The sequence below is a fragment of the Podarcis tiliguerta genome (genome assembly GCF_965153285.1).
Source record: "Podarcis tiliguerta genome assembly, chromosome: 8".
In the NCBI taxonomy this organism is placed as follows: domain Eukaryota; kingdom Metazoa; phylum Chordata; class Lepidosauria; order Squamata; family Lacertidae; genus Podarcis; species Podarcis tiliguerta.
The window spans coordinates 21,672,002-21,692,639 of record NC_139541.1 but is presented as its reverse complement, the minus strand read 5'-3'; the positions used below and the strand labels follow the sequence as shown (position 1 = coordinate 21,692,639).

The 20,638-nt window shown below is 46.3% G+C and overlaps 1 protein-coding gene across 3 annotated transcripts in view; it reads right to left on the bottom strand.

The window, feature by feature from the left end:
- Positions 1 to 20,638, bottom strand: part of TP73 (tumor protein p73) — a 78,821-nt gene that overhangs the window by 11,440 nt on the left and 46,743 nt on the right. For all 3 annotated transcript variants that reach the window (XM_083452144.1, XM_083452146.1, XM_083452145.1), the window contains 5 exons: positions 7,483 to 7,669; positions 6,785 to 6,900; positions 2,489 to 2,598; positions 836 to 978; positions 206 to 294 (listed from right to left, as the gene is read on the bottom strand). In XM_083452144.1, the coding sequence (XP_083308270.1) occupies positions 206 to 294; positions 836 to 978; positions 2,489 to 2,598; positions 6,785 to 6,900; positions 7,483 to 7,669 (645 nt within the window). The remainder of the gene's footprint in view (positions 1 to 205; positions 295 to 835; positions 979 to 2,488; positions 2,599 to 6,784; positions 6,901 to 7,482; positions 7,670 to 20,638) is intronic.

Below are 20,638 nucleotides of genomic sequence, written 5' to 3'. Positions count from 1 at the left end.
CAATGGATCTTTTTTTTGGGGGGGGGGAATGTTCATTGGGACCTTTTGCAGGCATCATAGGAGGCAGTGGTGAGTTCACTGGTGACTGTGCATGCCACGTTGGAAAGCCGTGATCTAGTTTATCTTAAAGCGTTCTAGAGTGGCTTGACACTTGTACAGCATTGCACATGCACACAAACACAAACCAGTCTCAGGTACTACTTACAGGTACGTAATATGTCTCTTCTTCCCCATGCCTCCTTTTCTTCACTCCAGCGCCCAGTGCTGGAATACCTTGAGGACTTTGCTTGAAAGCTGGGTGAGGGGAGAGAAGGAAACAATGACTGCTATTAGACAGGGCTTAATTTGAGCCAAGGTTGTGACAGACCAAAGGCATCTTGGGGAAAATGGCAGAGAACCTGCAGCTCAAGGTGGTGTAATGCATTGCTGCCTCAATGGTCCATCATGGCTATAGATAAGACTTATCTGTGAATTTGTCTAACCTGCTTTTAAAGCCACCCAAGCTGGTGGCCATTGCTGGCTCCCATGGTTGCGAGTTCCACCGGTTAACCATTTGCTGTATGAAGAAGTATTTTCTTTTATTTCATGCAGCAATAGATAAGCAGCTTCCAGTGACCTGTCCATGGTCCTGAAAGCCCTGTTCATACCTAGGAACCTACGGCCAATTAGCTTCAGTCATTTCAGTCATTTTAACTTTTGGTATATAGGAAGCTGCCTTATCCCAGACCAGTCCATAGGCCCAGCTCGCTCAGTATTGACTTCAGTAACAAGCAGCAGGTTGGGAGCAGCTGTCCTTTCTTGAATGCCGCCCATGATCCACAACCCAAAGACTTACTCCGCTTATTTGGGTTGCCGTTTTTCGCCACGCTTTCATTCAGGGCCTGCTGCTCTCGGTAATGGTCCTCATCCGCTTTCCGGTCTCTCCCGGGACAAGCGCAGATTCGGCCTTCAAATGACCTCCTCCCCAAGACCTGTCCGCTGAGAAGCAAATACAATGTCAATTCAGCAGACGTAAACCTCTATACCAACAGTGGGCTGTATCTAATGTTAGTCCTACCCAGAGAAGACCCACTGAAACCTATGGACATGACTACCTTGAGTCCATTAATTTCACGGGGTCTGCTCTGAGCAGAACATAGTTGGATGCAACCCGGTGACCTTGTTTATAATTATTATAATTATTATTAGACTTGTTACTGTGATTAGCAGTAAAATAAAAACATGAATACAGTGTAATGTCTTGTAATGTTAACACATTCATTAAAAAAAAGTGCAAGTCACAAAAATATTCAAAACAATCCCTCCCTAACAGAATGGCCGTGGAAAGTTTAGCAGCAAAAACGATAATCTTCCTAGTTTATCAAAAGCCTGAAGTGGGGAAAGATACATTTTTACTTGGCATCAACAATATGTCAATGAAGGTGTCAGGTGGGGCTCACTGGGGAGAGTGTTCTGCAAGCCAGTGTGGTGTAGTGGTTAAGAGCGGTAGTCACGTAATCTGGGTAACCGGGTTCGCGTCTCCGCTCCTCCACATGCAGCTGCTGGGTGACCTTGGGCCAGTCACAGTCTCTCAGCCCCACTCACCTCACAGAGTGTTTGTTGTGGGGGAGGAAGGGAAAGGAGAATGTTAGCCGCTTTGAGACTCCTTAAAGGGAGTGAAAGGCGGGATATCAAATCCAAACTCTTCTTCTTCTTCTTCAATCTGGGAGCCACAGCTGAGAAGGACCTCTACCTCACCATCCTTCTCCAAGCCTCCCTTAAAGAAGGAACCCAGTAGAGGACCTCAGAAGAGATCTAAGGCTCTGGGTGGGTTCAGATCAGGAGATATTGAGGTCTCCTACGTGCTAAGCTGGTACACTAAACCACTGTACTAGTTGTCAAATGGGAAGGGGATGACTTTGCATACTTCCATGAGCTGCTGTGTGGTGGTAGCAGCGGGAAGCAGAAGAATGATAACAAAGGAGGAAGGTCCAAATCCTGACTCTGGGTGTGTTAGGGCCAAACTAGATATAACACAGGAGTTGGTGAATCCATCTCCTGCTGTTATTTCTTCAGTTAATAGCATTAGAGGGAGGGCTGACTTGGTGTGGGTAGTGGGGGATGGGATCCAACCTTTCCCCTCTTGCCCCTAATTCAAATTCTGACAACACACACCCAGCATGGCCAATGGTCAGGGATTCACTGGCTTCCTACATGTGGTTTAGCACATCAGAAGTAAGAACCATCACCTTGGGTTTGGCATGGAAACAGATCGGAACCCAGTGCACTTGACATAAGGCCAGTCTAAAAAGTATGTCCCAGTAAGCAACCTGTTGGCTGCACTTCGCATGCATTTCCAAACTGTCTTCAAGGGAATACCCCCTATAGAGGCACGGCTCCAATCTTCATCTACCTTCCCAACCCAGCACAAATCAACCCCACACATCTGACTGTCCATTGGGGAGTTGCATGTCCTCTTGGAGAGCTGGTGTTCACATGACTGACTCACTCTCTGGTCTCCAAGGTGATGATGATGAGGATGGGTCTCCTGTTCATTCCACCCACACAGCTGCTGTTGCACATGAAGTTGTAGAGGATGGTGGTGAATTCGGTACCCACCTGCCGAAGGAGAAAGAGGGGGGGAGAAGGTGTGGTGAGCCATGTCTGGGATATGCATAACATTATTATTATAGCTGGAGGTGGGTGGGGATCTGGCCCATTTGCTGGAAAAGGACAGGGGAAAAGGTTAAGAGTAGAAGGGATCGGCTGGATGGGAATGGGTTTGAGGAAAAGGCATGGCTCAGCAGTACAGCATCTGCTATGCATGCAGATGGCCCCAGGTTCAATCTCTGGCATTTCCAAGTAAGGCAGTATGAAACCTTGGAGAGGCACTGCCAATCATTGTAGACAGTACTAATCTAAAGGAAGGGCTGTGCAAGGGCAGGATCCCAAATTCAACCCACAATTTCAGAAAACCAAACAGCCAATTCTTATTCTTCTTTAAGTCCCAAGTCTCCCAAAATTATTTGTGTGGAGGTCCAATATGCTGGCATGGTTTAAGAACATTTTAAATGTTGGTTTTCGTCTACGTTTTTAGCAGTTCTCATTTTTATCTGTAAGCTGCCTTGAGTCCTGTCAGGGAAAAAGGCAGGGTAATTAATAATAATAATAATAATAATAATAATAATAATTGACCCCATAAACAAGCCTCCTTCCTCCACCAAAAAAGCAAAAACAAAAACAGTTTAGAGGGTTAAATTTATAAGGGGAAAACCTTTGTTGTTGCTGCATCTATCATTAAACAAACAGGAGTCAGAATCCTTGCTGATCTATGAAAGATCATTCAGAACTCCACTAGTAAATCTTCTGCCCACCCCAATGTAGGTGACCTTTCGAGGTCTCGGACCTTTTCCTGAAGTGGAAAGCAGAGGCTTAGTGTGGTGTAGTGGTGAGAGCGGCAGACAAAGGCTCTGGAGACCCAGGTTCAAGTCTCACTCAGCCATGAAGCTTGCTGGATTTCCCTGGGCCAGTCACTATTTCTCAGCCTGACCTACCTCGCAGGGTTGTTGTAAGTATAAGATGGGAAGGGGAGAACCACACATGCCACTTTGAGCTCTTCGGCATAGAAAGGCATGAAGCATTGCAAGATGAGCGTGGAATCAAAGTTGCAGTAATGATGCCCAACAGTAGGGGGAGATCCAAGCCTTCCTATAAGCAGTCTTCATTTTTCCTTCTGGGCTTCCCCCTAAAACTCTCCTGCATTTCTCCTCCTTCGAGATGCTGCAGTGTATGTGAGTTTAGAGCAGTAGAAGGTGGGCATATCCTTTAAAGAGCGAGGAGCTACAGGTGTGCTTCTTGACAGGCGAGGATGCAGAGCACACCTGGTAGGTGTTCCCATCCTGAATGCAGATGCAGCCAACATCTGGTTTTCCTTCCTGGGGTTTGCAAACATTGGCAGTACATATGTCATACCCCCAGATCCCTAGTTCAATGAATGCAGAAGGAAGGTAAGGCGAAAGTTAGGAGGCTGCTTTGCACCAAGTGAAACCAATGGTCCAGCTAGATCAGGATTGCCTATGCTGACTGCCAGTGGCTTTCCAGGATTTCAGACACAGGGATATTCCCAGCCCTACCTGGAGATACCTGGGACCTTCTTCGTGCACAACAGATGCTCTGCAACTTAGCTGCAGCCCTTCATTATGCTAAGACAGGCTATTGATCCATCTAGCTCAGTACTGTCTCCACTGGCTGGCAGCAGTCTTGAGAGTTTCAGACAGGGGACATTTCCAGTCCTTAAAGTGAAAGTAAGATTCTAGTCCTCATGGTTCCAGATGAGGCAGTGGCGTAGCGTGGGTTGTCAGCACCCGGGGCAAGACAAGTAATTTGCGCCCCCTAACCCTAACCCCCAGATGTTGCGCCCTGTGCGGCCGGCCCCCCCTGAACCCCCCACGCTACGCCACTGCTGGTTGAGCTCCCACCCCACCCCCACCCTGCGCCCCCGGAAGCACAAAACAGCTGGCCTTTGGCTATCTGCCCTGGAAAGGAAGCCGCTGATTTATTTCCCCATTCCAAGCTGAGCAGGCCTGTTGTTGGAGGAAAAGCCGGCTTCCCAATGACACAGAACTCTTCGTCAAAGTTTGACTTCAAAAATGTAACCCGAAAAGTACTTCTCATGGTGGACCTCCTGCTCGCTGAGGATGAAAAATTGAGAACCCTTCCTTTACCCCAAACACTGAAATCCTGATTGTGAGGACCAAAAGTGGTAGAAGGGAACTGAGGGGTAAGGGATTCCCGTTAGGTTATTATTGTTTGTTTGTTTTTAACGGGGGTCTCAAGACAGCAAAAGGCATTTTCTCACCAGTCTTGGCTCAGCAGCCAACACTGCGTTTGCTTTCCCTGCTGCCTGACGAAGAGTTCTGTGTTCGCGCTAAAGTCGGCACACTTTTTCAGCTGACCAAACCAAAAACATGAATGACAGCCCCATCCCCAAAGCAACCCCGAAGGTTCCGAGGTAAAGCTGTGAAAAGCAGCTTCTTCTGAGGTCTCCTGCATCCCCATCTTGCGGGGTATCTTCTTTGCCAAAGAAGGCGACTGTGAAGATCTCTCCTCCCCCCTTTCCTTAAGATAAGCCACAAAGCCTTTGTATTGAGCAGGGCAACGATATCAGCTGCCCCTTTTGGGGGGACGAGGGAGAGCTGTTACACAATGGATCCCCTAACACGTGCGAAATTGATCAGATGCACCCTCCGCCGCCCCGTCGAGGCGCACGCTCTCGCCCGCCGCCGGCTCCATGGACGGCGGCGGCGCTTACCGCTGCCGCGCCAACCGGCACCTGGAGGGCGGCCAGTTGGCGCTGCCGGGCTCGCTGCTCTTCGCGGCCGGCCTGCTGGGCAACGTGTTGGCGCTGGGAATCCTGTGGCAGCACCAACTCCGCGCGCGGCTGCAGCGCGCCCGCGGCTGGGGGCGCCCAAGGGCGTCCGCCTTCTACCTCCTTCCCTCTGGACTTGCGCCCCCCCAAATGTTGCGCCCGGTGCGGCTCGCACCCCTGGCACCCCCCACGCTACGCCACTGAGATGAGGAGCTGTTAAAGAAGCTGCATTGTATCTAGTCAGACCATCAGTCCAACTAGCTTATCTTTCATGAAAGGGGGACATTCCCAGTCCTACCTGGCGATGCTGGGGATTGAACCTGGAACCATCTGCATGCAAAATAAATGCTATGCCACTGAGCAACAACTTCGGTGGTGGATTAAGACTGGGCAATGCTCACGCGTAGCTGCTTTTCCTTTAGAATAAAAACCGGCCAGCTTAAATACTGCTTCCTCCCTACTGCCTTTTAAAGCATATTTAACATGCTTGGCCCTTAAAGGTAAAGGTAAAGGGACCCCTGACCATTAGATCCAGTCGTGACCGACTCTGGGGTTGTGGCACTCATCTCGCTTTATTGGCCGAGGGACCCAGCGTTCAGCTTCCAGGTCATGCGGCCAGCATGACTAAGCCGCTTCTGGCGAACCAGAGCAGCACATGGAAATGCCTTCCCGCTGGAGCGGTACCTATTTATCTACTTGCACTTTGACGTGCTTTCGAACTGCTAGGTTGGCAAGAGAAGGGACCGAGCAACAGGAGTTCACCCCATCCTGGGGATTCGAACCGTCAACCTTCTGATCAGCAAGTCCTAGGCTCTGTGGTTTAACCCACAGCACCACCTGAGTCCCACAGCACCACCCAAGTCCCTTAGAAGCTTGGCCCTTAGAAGTGGAGAAACCGGATTTGCACCGGTGTCCTCTTCCTTTCCCACACAGTGGGAGGCTGCACTCTGTGCAGCAGGAGTGCGGAACCTCAGGCCCAAGAGCTGGATGTGGCCCTCAAGGGTCTTTCTATATGGCCCTTGAAACTCTTCTCAGATAACACCCTTTCCCCTATCCTCACACAATAGCTCTCAATGGCCCTGTTCTGCCCTCCTTCTTGACTGTGATGGTAGGAGCCAACTCCTAGGTGCCTGGATGGAGAGATGAGTGCAGGGCTTGTGTGTATGTGAAACCTCTGGCTGTTACCATATAGTGGTGAGAATAGTGAATTTAAAACTTCAGTCTGCCAGTAGCTGCCTCTACATGAGAAGCATGCTTTTTCCTGAAAGCTCCACCCTGTTCTCCAATCAACATTGTGGATTCCCAGGCTCCTTCCTCTGGCTCTGATCCTCAAGAGGTCTAGCAACCTCCACCCACCACCCACAAAAGAGAGAGAGAGAGAAATTATGCCTATTGCTTCGAACCTTGCTTTTCCCCCCCATTAGCAAGTCAGATTACCTGGGGAGGTTCATAAGGAACCATCACGCTCTGCCTCCCAGTTACAGGGTCATCCACATACTGAGATAGGTTGTTGCCTTCCACGCGGATTAAGTGGCTTGCAGGAGCCGAGAGACCTGTGAAGACAAAAAGCAGGCTTAATTGCAATTATTTGCTCCTTTAGTTGCCTTTTTGGATGGAGAAGCCGGAAATGCCACTCAACGGAATGTCAACATCAACAGCAGAAATTCCTGTGAGGCCAAGACCCATCGTAATGTAAGCCAACAAGATTGTCCTTATGACTGGCTGCTGGGGGGAAGCAATCCACCTTACCAACCTCAGTCTGCCCTGATGTGCCTGCTGTCTTGACATCAGTAAGGGATGAACTTTGCCTCTCATTGGCTCTGGTGCCGCCTAGTGTTGCTCTCACTGCCTTCTGCCAAACTAATCACAATGGACAACCCATTATAAGGGGGCAGAGGGTCATATTCAGTGTGAGCCCTGCTCAAAGTGGACACATTGAAACGAATAGACATGAAGATTGACCAGATGGCCTGTTGGGTCCCTTTCAACTCTAGAGTTTTATGGTCCTATGGATAACTAAGTTCCATTGATTTCAGTGGGTCTGTTCTGAGTAAATCATAGCTGGAGACAACCCAATGCATTCCAGAACTTATTGAGAAACAACGGCACACATTTCCTGCTGAACCTGATCTCACCGTCATTGAAGTCGCGCCCGAGCTCATGGTTTGGACACCGCTTCACCACTTCTGTCACATGCTCCGCCTTCTTGTAGACTGGCATGGCTCGGATGACAGTCCCCGGAGGAGGAGGTGTTGACACTTTGATCTGGATGGGGCACGTCTTCGCAATCTGACAGTAGAGCTTCTTGAGCAACGGGGAATACTGGAAAGAGGAACAAGGTGCAAATGTGAATGGGAGTGTGCTAGAACTTCTCATTCATTCTCCATGGACAGCCACCAAGAGGGGACAACCCATCTGCCTGGAAGGTGAATTTGGAAAACCTGTTCTCCTCCTAACCAGCACTGACCTTTGCATTTGCCAAGTTGCAGAATCAGTTGTGATGTCTTTCTACAAACCTATGGTGCAACCACTTTTGGAATACCGATTACCTCACCTCCAAAGGAGATATTGTAGCATTAGAAAGTGTTCATAAAAAGTTTAGGCAACATTAAAACTTGTGGACATCCAATGAAGGTGAAGGCTGGAAGATTCAGAACAGGTAAAAAGAAAGTATTATGGAACTTACTCCTTCAGGAGACAGCAATGGCCACCCTCTTGAACCACTTTAAAAGAGGATTGGGCAAATTCATAGAGAATAATGCTATCAATGGCTACTAGCAACAGTAGCCTTCCTCCATGGTCAGAGGCCATAATGCTTCTGAATAAAAAAGGTAAAGGGACCCCTGACCATTAGGTCCAGTCATTGCTTAAAACCACAGGAGGGAAGAGCACTCTTGTGCGAGGGTCCTGCTTGTGGGTTTTTGACAGGCATTGGATAGCTCAGTTGGTTAGAGTGTGGTGCTGATCATGCCAAGGTGGCAGGTTTGATCCCCGTATGGGACAGCTGCATATTCCTGCCTTGCAGGGGGTTGAACTAGATGATCGTCAGCATCCCTTCCAACTCTACAATTCTATCGTTCGGGAGCTGGAACATTTGACTCCCAAGGTGTTTGGGAGCCGAGGTACGACTGTATTTCTTTGAATGCATATTCCTACTTATGAATGCACATTCCTACTTATGAATGTAGCATGCCTAAATCAAGTGGGTGCATTCATAAGTAGGGATATGCATTCAAAGAAATACAGTCGTACCTCAGCTCCCAAACATCTTGGGAGTTGAACGTTCTGGCTCCCGAACGATTGAAAACCGGAAGTGAGTGTTCCAGTTTTCAAATGTTCTTTGGGAAGCTGAATGGCTTCTGATTAGCTGCAGGAGCTGCACTTTGGAAGTCAAACATTTCAGAAGTTGAACGGACGTCTGGAATGGATTCTGTTCAACTTCCGAGGTATGACTGTATAGGAAGCTTCCAAGCTAGACCATGGGTCTGGCTAACTCAGGACTGTCTACATGGGCCAACAGCAATGCTCCAGGACTTCTGGTAGAGGTTTTTTTCTGGCCCTACCTGAGACAGCAGTGAATGAACCTGAGACCTCTTGCATGCAAAGTAGATGAGTTATCTACCACTGAGTTATAGCCCTTTACAAAATTCATTTCAGAACAAATGGAAAATTTGGCTGAATGTGTACCTCTCAGTACAGTTTTCAGATATGTTCTGAAATTAATACAGAGAGGAATAAATTATCGAGTCAGATGTGGAAGTGGAGCTCATGCCCATTTGTTCTCCTATTAGAGGCATGAGGGAAGCACTGGTGTGTTTTGGTGCTTGTGGTTATAGAGCTGACGTCTGTAATTGTGGCTGGATCTAGATACATCAAAGAAGCAATTCAGTTAAACACATTGTAAACTTCACACAGGGAAGTTCTGTCAGTGTCACAGTGTTATAACACATAAAGTGCTTTATCTTTGCAAATGTAGCTGAGTCCTGTATCTAGTGGCCATCATTTATTGCCTCCCAGAATGCCCTCGATGTTGCATAGTTCTTTTAGAGGGGAAATGACAACTACTAGTGGGGGGGGCACCATTTCCCCCCTTCAGAAATGCTGAATTGGGGGGGGGGGTCTGAAAGGAGGGGAAGTCTTGTGGAATGGCTCCAGAATTCAGCTTTGCTGCTGGATTCCAAAACAAAAGTATTTTTTTTATTTAAAAAACTGTTTTAAAAAGAAAAAAGAGGAAATGATCAACAAAATGAATACAAAATCCAAATGAACAAACAACTAAATTAATGCCAGTATGGTGTAGTGGTTAGAGGGCTAAGCTAGGATCTGGGAGACCTGGATTCAAATCCTCCACTTGTTGAGCACCCTTGTACTGGTCACAATCTCTCAGCCTAACCTACCTCTAAGGGTTGTTCCTAACACTATATGCTACCTTGAGCACCTTAGAAGAAAGTTGGGAATGTAAATCTAATACTAAGTTCAGTTGAGTTATAATGGAACAAATTAGGATCCTAAAAAACACACCCCAAAAGTGATAATTAAATAGAAGAAAAAGTATTGCAGATCTCTGATACAAAGCAGTTCAATCTACTGTTCTTTTGATCCACCCATCCAGTTATAGTTCCACTTGATCCCCATCATCTAATAGGTTATGCTGACAGGGAGAAATGATTGACAAGTACTCAAAGGCTGCATACACATGCCATTTTATTCTGGAATCAATGGAGACTGAGTACTTGTTTCACTGACATTGTCCACGCACAATCTAGATTTAGTACGTCTTCTTTCTTTCTTTCTTTCTTTCTTTCTTTCTTTCTTTCTTTGCCTTGGACGGGCAAATGTTTCTTGAGGAATCGGTTTCATTCTGAAAATAAAAGCTCATTGCAGATTGATCTTCTGTTACTCCACAGCATGTCCATTAGAAAACAGGTGTAGGCGGGGCCGGCAATGGAGGGAAGATGCATCCACACCTGTCCGATGACACTGTGCAGGTGTGGACATATACTAAGATCACAATCACCACTTCCTCCTTCATTCACCTCAGGCAGGTGCAAGGAGGAAAAGGCATGGCTAACCTAATCAAGGGGAGGGTATTCAGATGTATATCAAGTAACTGCACCAACCCTTGTGGGCAGCAGGATCTAGACTCAATCTAGATGGAAACAGCATGTTGAAGATGAGCTTGAATGACTCAAGATTGAGAAAAACTTCATTTTTGCGCTGCATAGTGTATATGCAGCCCAAGTCAACTTAAACCATTTCCACAGTTTGATGGGTAGTTAGTTAGTTTTAAATGTAAGCTACTTTGAACTTTTGTATAAACAAAGCAGTATAACTAAGTATAACTAATTAAAATTTGAAATAATAAATTATACATAATTCTACTTGCCGAACTCCTTTTTGTTTTCAATAGCCACATGCAGGTGTATGATCAGGAGCGAGAAGCAGAGCTATGTCATGTTCAGTCAATATATATATCACCACCAGGCACAGCTCATGCTAATTATCAACCTGTCTCTCTGTCTGTCTACAGAGAAAGCTATCTGAGCAGGGTACCACCACATGACATAAGACAAAGTACAAATGCACATGGTTGTATCCAGTTAAATCCTTCGCCCAGTAGACCTACTGTAATTAATGCTTTTGACTCAGGTACGCACTTCTGCTAGCAATTTTCCCATATACTGTACAATGCATTTGTGTATGTCATTTTTCTCTAACATGTTCATTTATAATTCACATACCCCCCCCATATATGCATTTTTTTGTTGCTGTTGCAAACATTGGCAGGAGAGCAGCCCTGCAAAATGCAAATTCTGAATGACAGCTGCATTTCAGTTCAAGTAGTGGTCCAAGAAGTGCAAATTCGGTAGCTTCTTGTTTGAATGCAAACATCCCTAGCAAAGACCACAGGCCAATTTGGCCACCCATTGTGGACCAGCCTCTATTAGGCACACCCCTCTGCACCCACCAGTGGTATCCTGATTATTTGGTTGGCCTTTCTCTCTCTCTTTCATGGCAAGGACTGAGAATGGGAGGGGTTTCCCCAACATGCCAGAGCAAGCACCTTTGCTCAGAGATCCCAAAAATTCACACTGAGTTTGCTCCTTGCATGGATCTGCTGGGACAAGTTGGCTTGAGGTGGAAGCCGAGAATAACAAGACCTCACTGTTGAAAAATCTAGAATACCCAGCTCCAAAAAAAAAAAGAAAAAAAAGAAAAAGAGCTTTGAACAGGTAAAGACAATGGCAACCTGACACTGATAATTTAGCAAGTGATTGCACAGCCCATCACTTACCCCTTGCCACATTGCTATTAGAGCCTCTGGGGCAAAAAAGAAAGAAAGGTGGCAACCCTCCTTTTTAATGTTTGGACATCTGGTGGGATATTGGTGTAGTACTGAATCTCCCCTCTGCATTGATCTGGAAAGAAGCATGGGTCAGTTGTAGAGCACATGCTTTGCATGTAGAAGCCCCCAGGTCCAGTCCCTGGCATCTTCAGGTAGGGCTGGGAAAGGCCCCTGCCTGAAACCCAGTTGAACTCAGTTGAAGGGAGATCCCCATGATGCAGAATACTTTCTTCCTTGACCCCCTTCCCTTTCCTCCTCATCCCATTGTGCATCTGCATGCTTTGTCAACTTCAAGCTCATAGTCCATAGTTTCTAAACCCTTCACACACACACCCAACAGAGCACACAGCAGAAGTGCAAATGCCATTTTCCTAGCGGAAAGACTCCAGCTTTGAAATGCAATAGTTAATTTTCTGGGCTTCACAAAGTTCAAGCCACAGACAGACTTCAGATTTTGGAAAAAAATGTAAGGAAAAGCCCAACTTATACTGACACTCCTCCTAATTTATACAGTTCACCTGCTTTGTTGCCTGATTAATTTTTGTCACATTCCAAGCCCATCAGTCCAAAAGTTGCACAAGAGCAGTAAATTTTGAATAATTGCTATCATGAAAACTAATAATTCCCCCCCCCATTCCTTTTGTGCCAAAGAAAAAAGCATTCTGTATGGAGTTCAAGGTGGAGTCATTTGAGGACATAGGAGTGAACACCTAGGGGCCGCGGTCCCTTCTGCCCCACAATAAAATACTTGAGGGGGCTAGGGCCCCCCCAAAGCTGATGGGCATTGTCATTCAAATGGTGTGCATCTGCTGTTTCATGTGATTGATTATGTGGGGTGGGGCTTACCTGGCCCCCACAGTATTTTATTCAAGTTGGCGCCCCTGTTTGAGGGGCAGTTTCTGATGGGCTCTACATCCCTTGTATTTTCTGAACATGCTGAGATAAGGTGATTGTTCTTTCAGTGCGTGAGGGAGGTGGGGGCTGTCACAGGATTTTGCTGGTTATTCCTTCCCCACAGGGCCGGCCCAATACATTTTGGCACCTGAGGCGAACCACAAAACGCCCCCCAGCCAGGGAAGAAGGGGGTGAATGAAGAGCTACACCAGGAACAAGGGTTGTGGTGGAATAAAGATCTGCATCGGGGAAAAGGAGGAAAAATTAGGATCTACATTGGGAACAATGGGGGGGGGGAGAAATAGACAGACAGACAGACAGACAGACAGACAGATGATAGATAGATGATAGATGATGATAGATAGATAGATAGATAGATAGATAGATAGATAGATGATATAGATAGATGATAGATAGATAGATATAGATAGAGATAGATAGATAGATGATAGATAGATAGATAGATAGATAGATAGATAGATAGATGATAGATTTAGATAGATGATGATGATGATAGATAGATAGATGATAGATAGATAGATGATAGATAGATGATAGATAGATATAGATAGATGATAGATAGATATAGATAGATAGATGATAGATAGATGATAGATAGATAGATAGATGATAGATAGATAGATAGATGATAGATAGATAGATAGATAGATAGATAGATAGATGATAGATGATAGATGATAGATGATAGATAGATAGATGATAGATAGATAGATAGATGATAGATAGATAGATAGATAGATAGATAGATAGATAGATAGATAGATGATAGAGATGATAGAGGTGATAGAGTAAAAATCTACATCTGGATCAAAGGGAAGGGAATCAAATCAACCATACTCGGTGGTTGAAGTGGGTACCAAAGGCTGTTGTAGTGGAGGCGGGCACTCTGAATCACACCAAGCGAGTGCATAGTCCAGAGGACCCCAGAGGGCAGCCCCCACCATTTCCTCCCTACGGGTGGGAGGAGACCAGCAGTGCCTCCTAGTCACCAAGTGGCCATTGTAGAGACAACATGGGAGGGGGTGTCCTGCCAAGGAAGTCACAGATCTGGTCTCCAAGGAGCATGTTGCAGCTGCTGCTTCCGCAGAAGCAGTAGAAGTGGGCGACCCTTCCTAGCTGCTTGTTAAGTTCCACTTGGGAGGGCTACTTGCACCCATCGATGCCTGTCAATGTGCCCCCTTCCTATGCACAAGAGACCTGAGGTTCCCTTTCTGTGCTCCTCCGAGCAAAACAATAGGAATAACCAGCCACATAAATCAACCCCAAAGCACCTTCAACAGCCAGTGGCCCATCCAGGTTCCCTCCAAACGCGGCAACGTTTTGCACGTGCCGCCGAAAGGGGATTGTTGTTTTCGAAGAATCTCCGGAGGCCTCGCAGGAGCTGTTGGGACTTGACGGGGTTATCAGAGGAGGCTTGTCTGTGTGGGGTTGTGGCAGCCTTCCCCCCCCCCCCCAGGCTCTGAGCTGCTGCTGCTGCTGCTCAAGAAAAGGTTTCTTCTCCGTGTCATAACATGGCATAACGAGATAATTTGTACTGAGCGGCTTAGCGTAAAGCACCTCCGCTGTCCCAGAACTTTTTCGTTTCCCAGACATGCTGGGGACGTGCCTGGGAATGTCGGCCATGAAAGGGATCCTTTGACAGGAGTCATCCATGTGTTTAACACCTGGCCAGGGGAGGGGGAAATTCCCCCCCCATAATCCCCAACCCTTCCCCAAAGGGGAACCCCGGAGGGATTATTGGACTCCTCACAATTGGACAGTGAAGCTGGCAGGGAAACTGGGGAGAGGTTGGAAAACAGGGAATGGTCCTTTTTCACATAAATGGGTCAGTGGAGACATTAGGGCAGTTTCACAGGCAGGACCAGAGTTTGAGACTTTAGTTGACGTCAGTAGGGATGCGGGAAATATACAGAAGGAGCCTTTTTTGGGCAGATTGGTATAATAAGGCCATGCACTGGTTAGAGGAGTAGCAGACTGGCACCTGGGAGAAACCAGGGTTCAAAATCCCACCTGGCCATCAAGCTCACTGGGTAACCATGGGCCAGACACTGCCTCTCAAACCAACCTACCTCACAGGGTTATTGTGGGGATTAAATTAGGAGGGGCGGGAGAATCACCCACTTTGTCTTCTGCCCCGTCTTGAAAGGAATGCAGCCCTTGCATTAAAAAAAAAAAAACACTTTCATACCCCAGGTCTAGAAGTATGCAGATTACAGCATAAGAATTTGATTGATTGATTGATTGATTACGCCATCCTTTACCTGTAGATCTCAGGGCGGTTATGTATAATGTATAATTCTCTTTATGTTCATACGTTTATGTTGGGCTACATCCTGCCTTGCTAAGACATTTGAGTATAAGAGCAACCGACCGGCGGGTTGGTTGGAACCCTGAACAGAAGCACTTCACAGTGCAACATTTTGTGGCAGTGCTCTGTTGTCTGTTGTTGGTGTCCAAGCTGTATATGCCTTCTTCCTTCTTTGCACATTCTGGGCAGCTAACAATTGTTTAATGTACACGATGCTGCAATGATAAAATACCCATCATTCCATTTTTCTTTTAAAAAAAAGATTTAATTGCATCAGACTTCTTAAACGATACCATAAAACATCATAAAAATCCTAAATGCTTCTCTTATCATGTTCAATCTGCAGCAGCAATTTGTGGGCCACCGTGAGAGGCAAAACATGTACAACATAATTTTGCACGAAGAAAGTATGATATTTATGTTGGCTAGCCTGGTTCAAATTAATGATTTCCTGGCTTGTGGGGTATCTCCCCCCCCCCCTTCTTCTCACTCCTTGCGTTTCTGTTACCTGTGGCTAGTTGGAACCCACCATGGTGGTGACAGAATAGCATTTACAGTATATATAAAAAAGAGGAAGATAATTGTTAGGATTCCATGTCTGAAAGGAATGTAAGATTCCCACCCCCAAGTCATTGTTGGGGTGTGTATGTCTTAGTTGTAATTCACATCCAAGTGAAGTGAAGGCAATAACCCCCAAAGGCAGTGCTGAATCTAGACTATTTCACATCTAAAGTGAAAAGTCAAAATAACATTGTTTCAAATTGAGTTGCTTTTTAAAAATTTAATTTACAGAATTGGTACCCATCTCAGCAAGGACTAATGCACAATTCTTTGAGAGAGTCAATGAGAACATAGATAGTGGTGATCTGGTCGACATAGTGTATTTACCTGGACTTTCAAAAAACTTTTGACAAAGCACCTCGCCATCTCAGCAAGGACTATAGCACAGAGAACCTTGCTTTTCTGGCACAGGGAGAGTCCTACTTGCAGACTTCCCAGAGGAATCTGGTTAGCTCAGTTGGTTAGACCATGGTGCTGATAACGCCAAGGTTGCAGGTTCGATCCCTGTATGGACCAGCTGCATATTCCTGCATTGCAGGGGGTTGGACTAGATGATCCTCAGGGTCCCTTCCAACTCTACAGTGCTATGCTATGCTATGCTATGCTATGCTAAGTTACTGTGAGGATGCTGAACTAACCCAGCCTTTGTCCTGATCCAGCAGGGCTCTCCTTGTAGGCTTATGGGGTTCCACCAAGTGTCTATGGAGATGTAAGCAAAGCAAAACTTGAGGTTTTACCTGCCTTTTCTCTCTTAGGTACCACATTCTAAATCCTGGGATATTACCTGGAAGGGCATGTTTGGGCAGGTGATGAACATTCCTTGGGAGCTTTTGATGTGAGCTGGTGTTTTTAAGGGACTTTTTGGTGGTGTGTGTTGTTTTGGTGCTCAGGTTGCATTTTGCGGGGAGATGGGAGGAATGTTTTTGACAGCAAAAACATGCCCTGCCATGTAAGGACTAGTCAAGCCATGCACTTTGCTTCTGGAGGGAGGAAGCAAGCAAAGAGAGAGTAGCAAGAGACTATCTCTGTAGAAACAGGAGCAGGGATACCTTTTGTCAATCCCAAATGCCAGTGGTCTGTGGGGCCAGAGGCAAAGTGGGTAGAGCAGGGGATGGCATTGTTATCTGAAGGTTAAAAAACAACAACTTTTACCTCCCTTGTTCTATAGTAATATGCACAACCAGAACATAGTTATTCCCCAGATTTTGTGCCTCCGGTTTCTCTCTCTCTGAATTTTGCGGTGCAGTTCTCAACTATCAAATATGTTTAAAATGCATATTTAAGTAATTGCAGATTAATGGAAAACCAGGACATACTGGGTTTCTGAATGAACAGGAACAGACTGATCTGCCCACCCATGCTTCATCAGACATGCGTAATAATTGCAGCTATTATCTTATTAAAGAAGTCTTACCTGTAACCAACTAATAGACTAGTATCACATTTGCATACATTTGGCTGGCAATAAAAAACAACTGCTCCGGAGCAAAAAGTAATTCTATTCTTGTTTTAGATTACCAGATATCATTTTAGAAGCCCATATTTAGAAGTGCTTGAGTCTGACGCCCAACTAAATCAGGGCACCTTCTAGGTCATCCAAAACGTGTGTGCAGGTGCTATTAAAAAATCGCTCTGACTCCGGGGTCATCAGCATTGGGATCTTTTGCATTGCAGCTGCTCTACCACTTAGCTACAATCATGTACAAAAGGATCGTTTAGGAACAAATGACAAAAAATTAACCAAATTAGGCCATTATCCCCCCCCCCAAAAAAACCCCTGTGAGATAGATTACACTGAGAGAAAGTTCTTGGACCAAGGTCATCTTGTGAATCATTGAACTGCAGAGTTGGAAGGAACCGCCGCCCCCCCCAAGGGTGAACCCCCTGCAATGCAGGAATCACACCTAAATCACAGTGAACTTTATGGCCAAGCAAGGATTTGAAGGCTGGATACAGATGTACACATGTAAGGCACCTCCTGATTCTCCAGGAAATCCCTCTTCAGTTTCCCTAGGTCACACAACCTCTTCCCAGCGGTATCTGTCACTGTTCCTGCTTTGCATCCTGAATGCTTTCTGTTTGTTTGTTTGTTTTGGTCTGGGCCAAAGGCATCCTTGAACTCCAAACTTTCTTCTCTTCTCTGGATGTAGGATAGAGAAAACAACCAATGGTTTGGGACATTGCTCCACCCACATTGACTTCTAGACTCCTTGCCCCAATGGAATGCATAAGAACACAGGAAGCTGCCTTATACTGAGTCAGGCCATTACTCTGCCTAGCTTAGAACTGTCCACACTGACTGGCAGCAGCTCTCCAGGACTTCAAACAGGAGTCTCTCCCAGTCCTATCTGGAGATGGCAGGGGCTGAACCTGTGGCTTCCTGCTTGCAAGGCAGAGGCTCCTCCACTGAGCCGTGGTCCTTTCACCAACCACATGTTGGCCGTGGGGGAGAGACAACACAGGCCACTCTAAACCCCTTGGGGAGAGAAAAAGAGAAGGGTGGGAAGTATAGCAACGCAAGTCAGTTTCAAAATTACTGGGAGCAGATGGGGAGCAGATTCCTGATTTTCCGGATCCCATTAACCCTCTCGGAGCCCATGCTGTTGACAATAATATACAGTGGTACCTTGGGTTACGTACGCTTCAGGTTACACACTCTGCTAACCCAGAAATAGTGCTTCAGGTTAAGAACTTTGCTTCAGGATAAGAACAGAAACCGGGCTCCGGTGGCGCGGCAGCAGCAGCAGGAGGCCCCATTAGCTAAAGTGGTGCTTCAGGTTAAGAACAGACCTCCAGAACGAATTAAGTACTTAACCTGAGGTATCACTGTATCCCTAATTATGACAAGGCAATATTGCAAGAAGCTTCTTTCAGCTCAAGGGCCACCTATTCTCCCAGGGGCCACATGCCAGGGGAAGGCAGGGCCAGAGGTAAAAGTAATCAAAGCAATAGAGGCGGATTGTACAGTGGTCTAGTTTCTGCACAGACGTCCAGGCACCCCACTCTGTCCTCCATCAGCCTGGTAAGCAAAAGGCATTGCCAGATTTCCAGGGCTCATTCCAGCCACACCAAGACGCTCAAGGAGGATGCAGAGCAGAGCTGGTGAAGGGTGTGGCTCTAGGAGATTTTTTGAGGGCTGGCTAGAGAGGGCTTGAGGGCTGCATTTGGCCCTCGAGCCTGACGTTCCCAGTCGCTACAATATTGTAAGACTGTTTTGGGTTAGCGGTTCCATTTTTGCTTTAAAAACGTTTCCCCTTGCTTTGTTGCAACCTGCCCAGGGCGAGAAACCCTGTAGCAAAACAAGTTCCAGGCAAGGAGGGCCTTGGGCTGCAATTTATATCGTCATTTGCAAACACTAATGATGGGGCCCAATTAATGAGTGGTTAGTGGGCTGAAATCAGAGGAAGAGGTTCTTCTATGTTGCACTCTAGGCTGAGCAGAAAGAAGACTGGGTTATTCTGGTGGATCTCTGCGTGTTTTGAAGCAGATCAACAAGTGCTTTCCAGCTCCCGGCTGCTAAACAAAGGATGCCAGCCTGGTCTCCTTCAAGATGAAGGGTTATATATCCAATAAATAAAGTAAACAACAAAGTGACTTAACTGAAAACTCTTATGCTCAGACTGTGGAGGCTGGTCCATTTGGACAAACACCTCAACTATTCTTATTTTTGTTTATTTTTTGCATTTATATCCCACCTTTTCTCTAAGGAGTTCAAGGTGGGTTACATAGTTCTCCCTTCTTCCTCATTTAATCCCCGCAACAACCCTGTGAGGAAGGTTAAGCTGAGAGGCAGTGAGGGACCCATAGCCACCCAGTAAAATTCATGTCTAAGTGGGAATTTGAACCCTGGTCTCCCAGTTCCTAGTCCAACACTCTAACCACTGCACTAAGCTGGGTCTCCTAGCTGATCTCTAATGGCCTATTTCAATTTGAGGGGCAGCATGGCCCGCCAGCTTCCTCTTCCTCTTTAATCTCAGTGTTGTTCTTATAGAACCCAGCAGGGAGGAGGATTGGCGCAAAACTGGAATGGGTTAGCTCTGCCTGTCATTGGCTCTGGCTCCCCCTACTGTTGGGCTCCCTGCTTTCCACCCTACCAGTTCTAGGGGGCACCAACAAACACTGGGCTCATTATGTGGCCAACAATACCAATTATGCATCTGGTTGGGAGATCTTGGGGGTTCTAGCAGAAGGCAGAGTAGAACTGACTAGCCTGAAATGTGCCAAACCCTGGTCTAGGTATAAAAAGAAAACCGTGCTCTTTGTTTCCATTTCCCCCTTCCTTTATTGCAAGGAGAAAAGACCAGATCATTTCAGGATCATTACAGCTGACTGGTGTTCTTTGTTGTTTGGCCTTTTGATTTGGCAATTTTTCAAAGGAGCTGTCCCTGGTATTTGTCCTATATGGAGTGAAATGGAAACAGCAGCAGCAGCTGATACTGTGGACATTGTGGCTGAGAAGAGGGTGAAGGAGAGGCAATAAATAATCATTCTCATATTGTGAAGTATTGTATCATGGCTGACAACACCTATTCTGCATCTGGTTGGAAAAATCTTGATTGTTCTAGTAAAAAACAGAGTAGAACTGACTAGCCTGAAATATGCCAAACCCTGGTCTAGGTGTAAAACGAAAACCAGGTGTAAGACACAGTTTTGGAGTGACAGGGACAGGTGATGGCTTTGCTATTTTTTTATGCAAATGGATGTCCCATGCAATTAGGCACTTGGTTGGATTCTTCAAATATGGGGAATTTTCTTTTCTCTTTCCTTTGAATGCATTACAAGTATGAAATGTTCAGAACAGCCCTGTTGGCCCATCAGGTCCAGAACCCTTTTCTCACAGTGGCCAACCAGATGCCCCAATGGGAAGCCCACAAGCAGGAGCCAAATGGAACCGCATTCTCCCCACTTGTGAGCTCCAGAAACTGGTATCCCAGCAATTGCTTCTGAGACATGCAGGCAGAACATAGCCATCACAGCCAGTAGCCACTGACAGTCTTACCCTTCATGAATTTGTCTAATTCCCCCTTTAAAGATTTCCACGTCAATGACCATCACTGCATCTTATAGGAGTCCTGTGCATTACAGCCATTTAAAGGCAACTATGGGGTGTTCATCTTGCTTCAGGCCGAGGGAGCCGGCATTTGTCCACAGACAGCTTTCT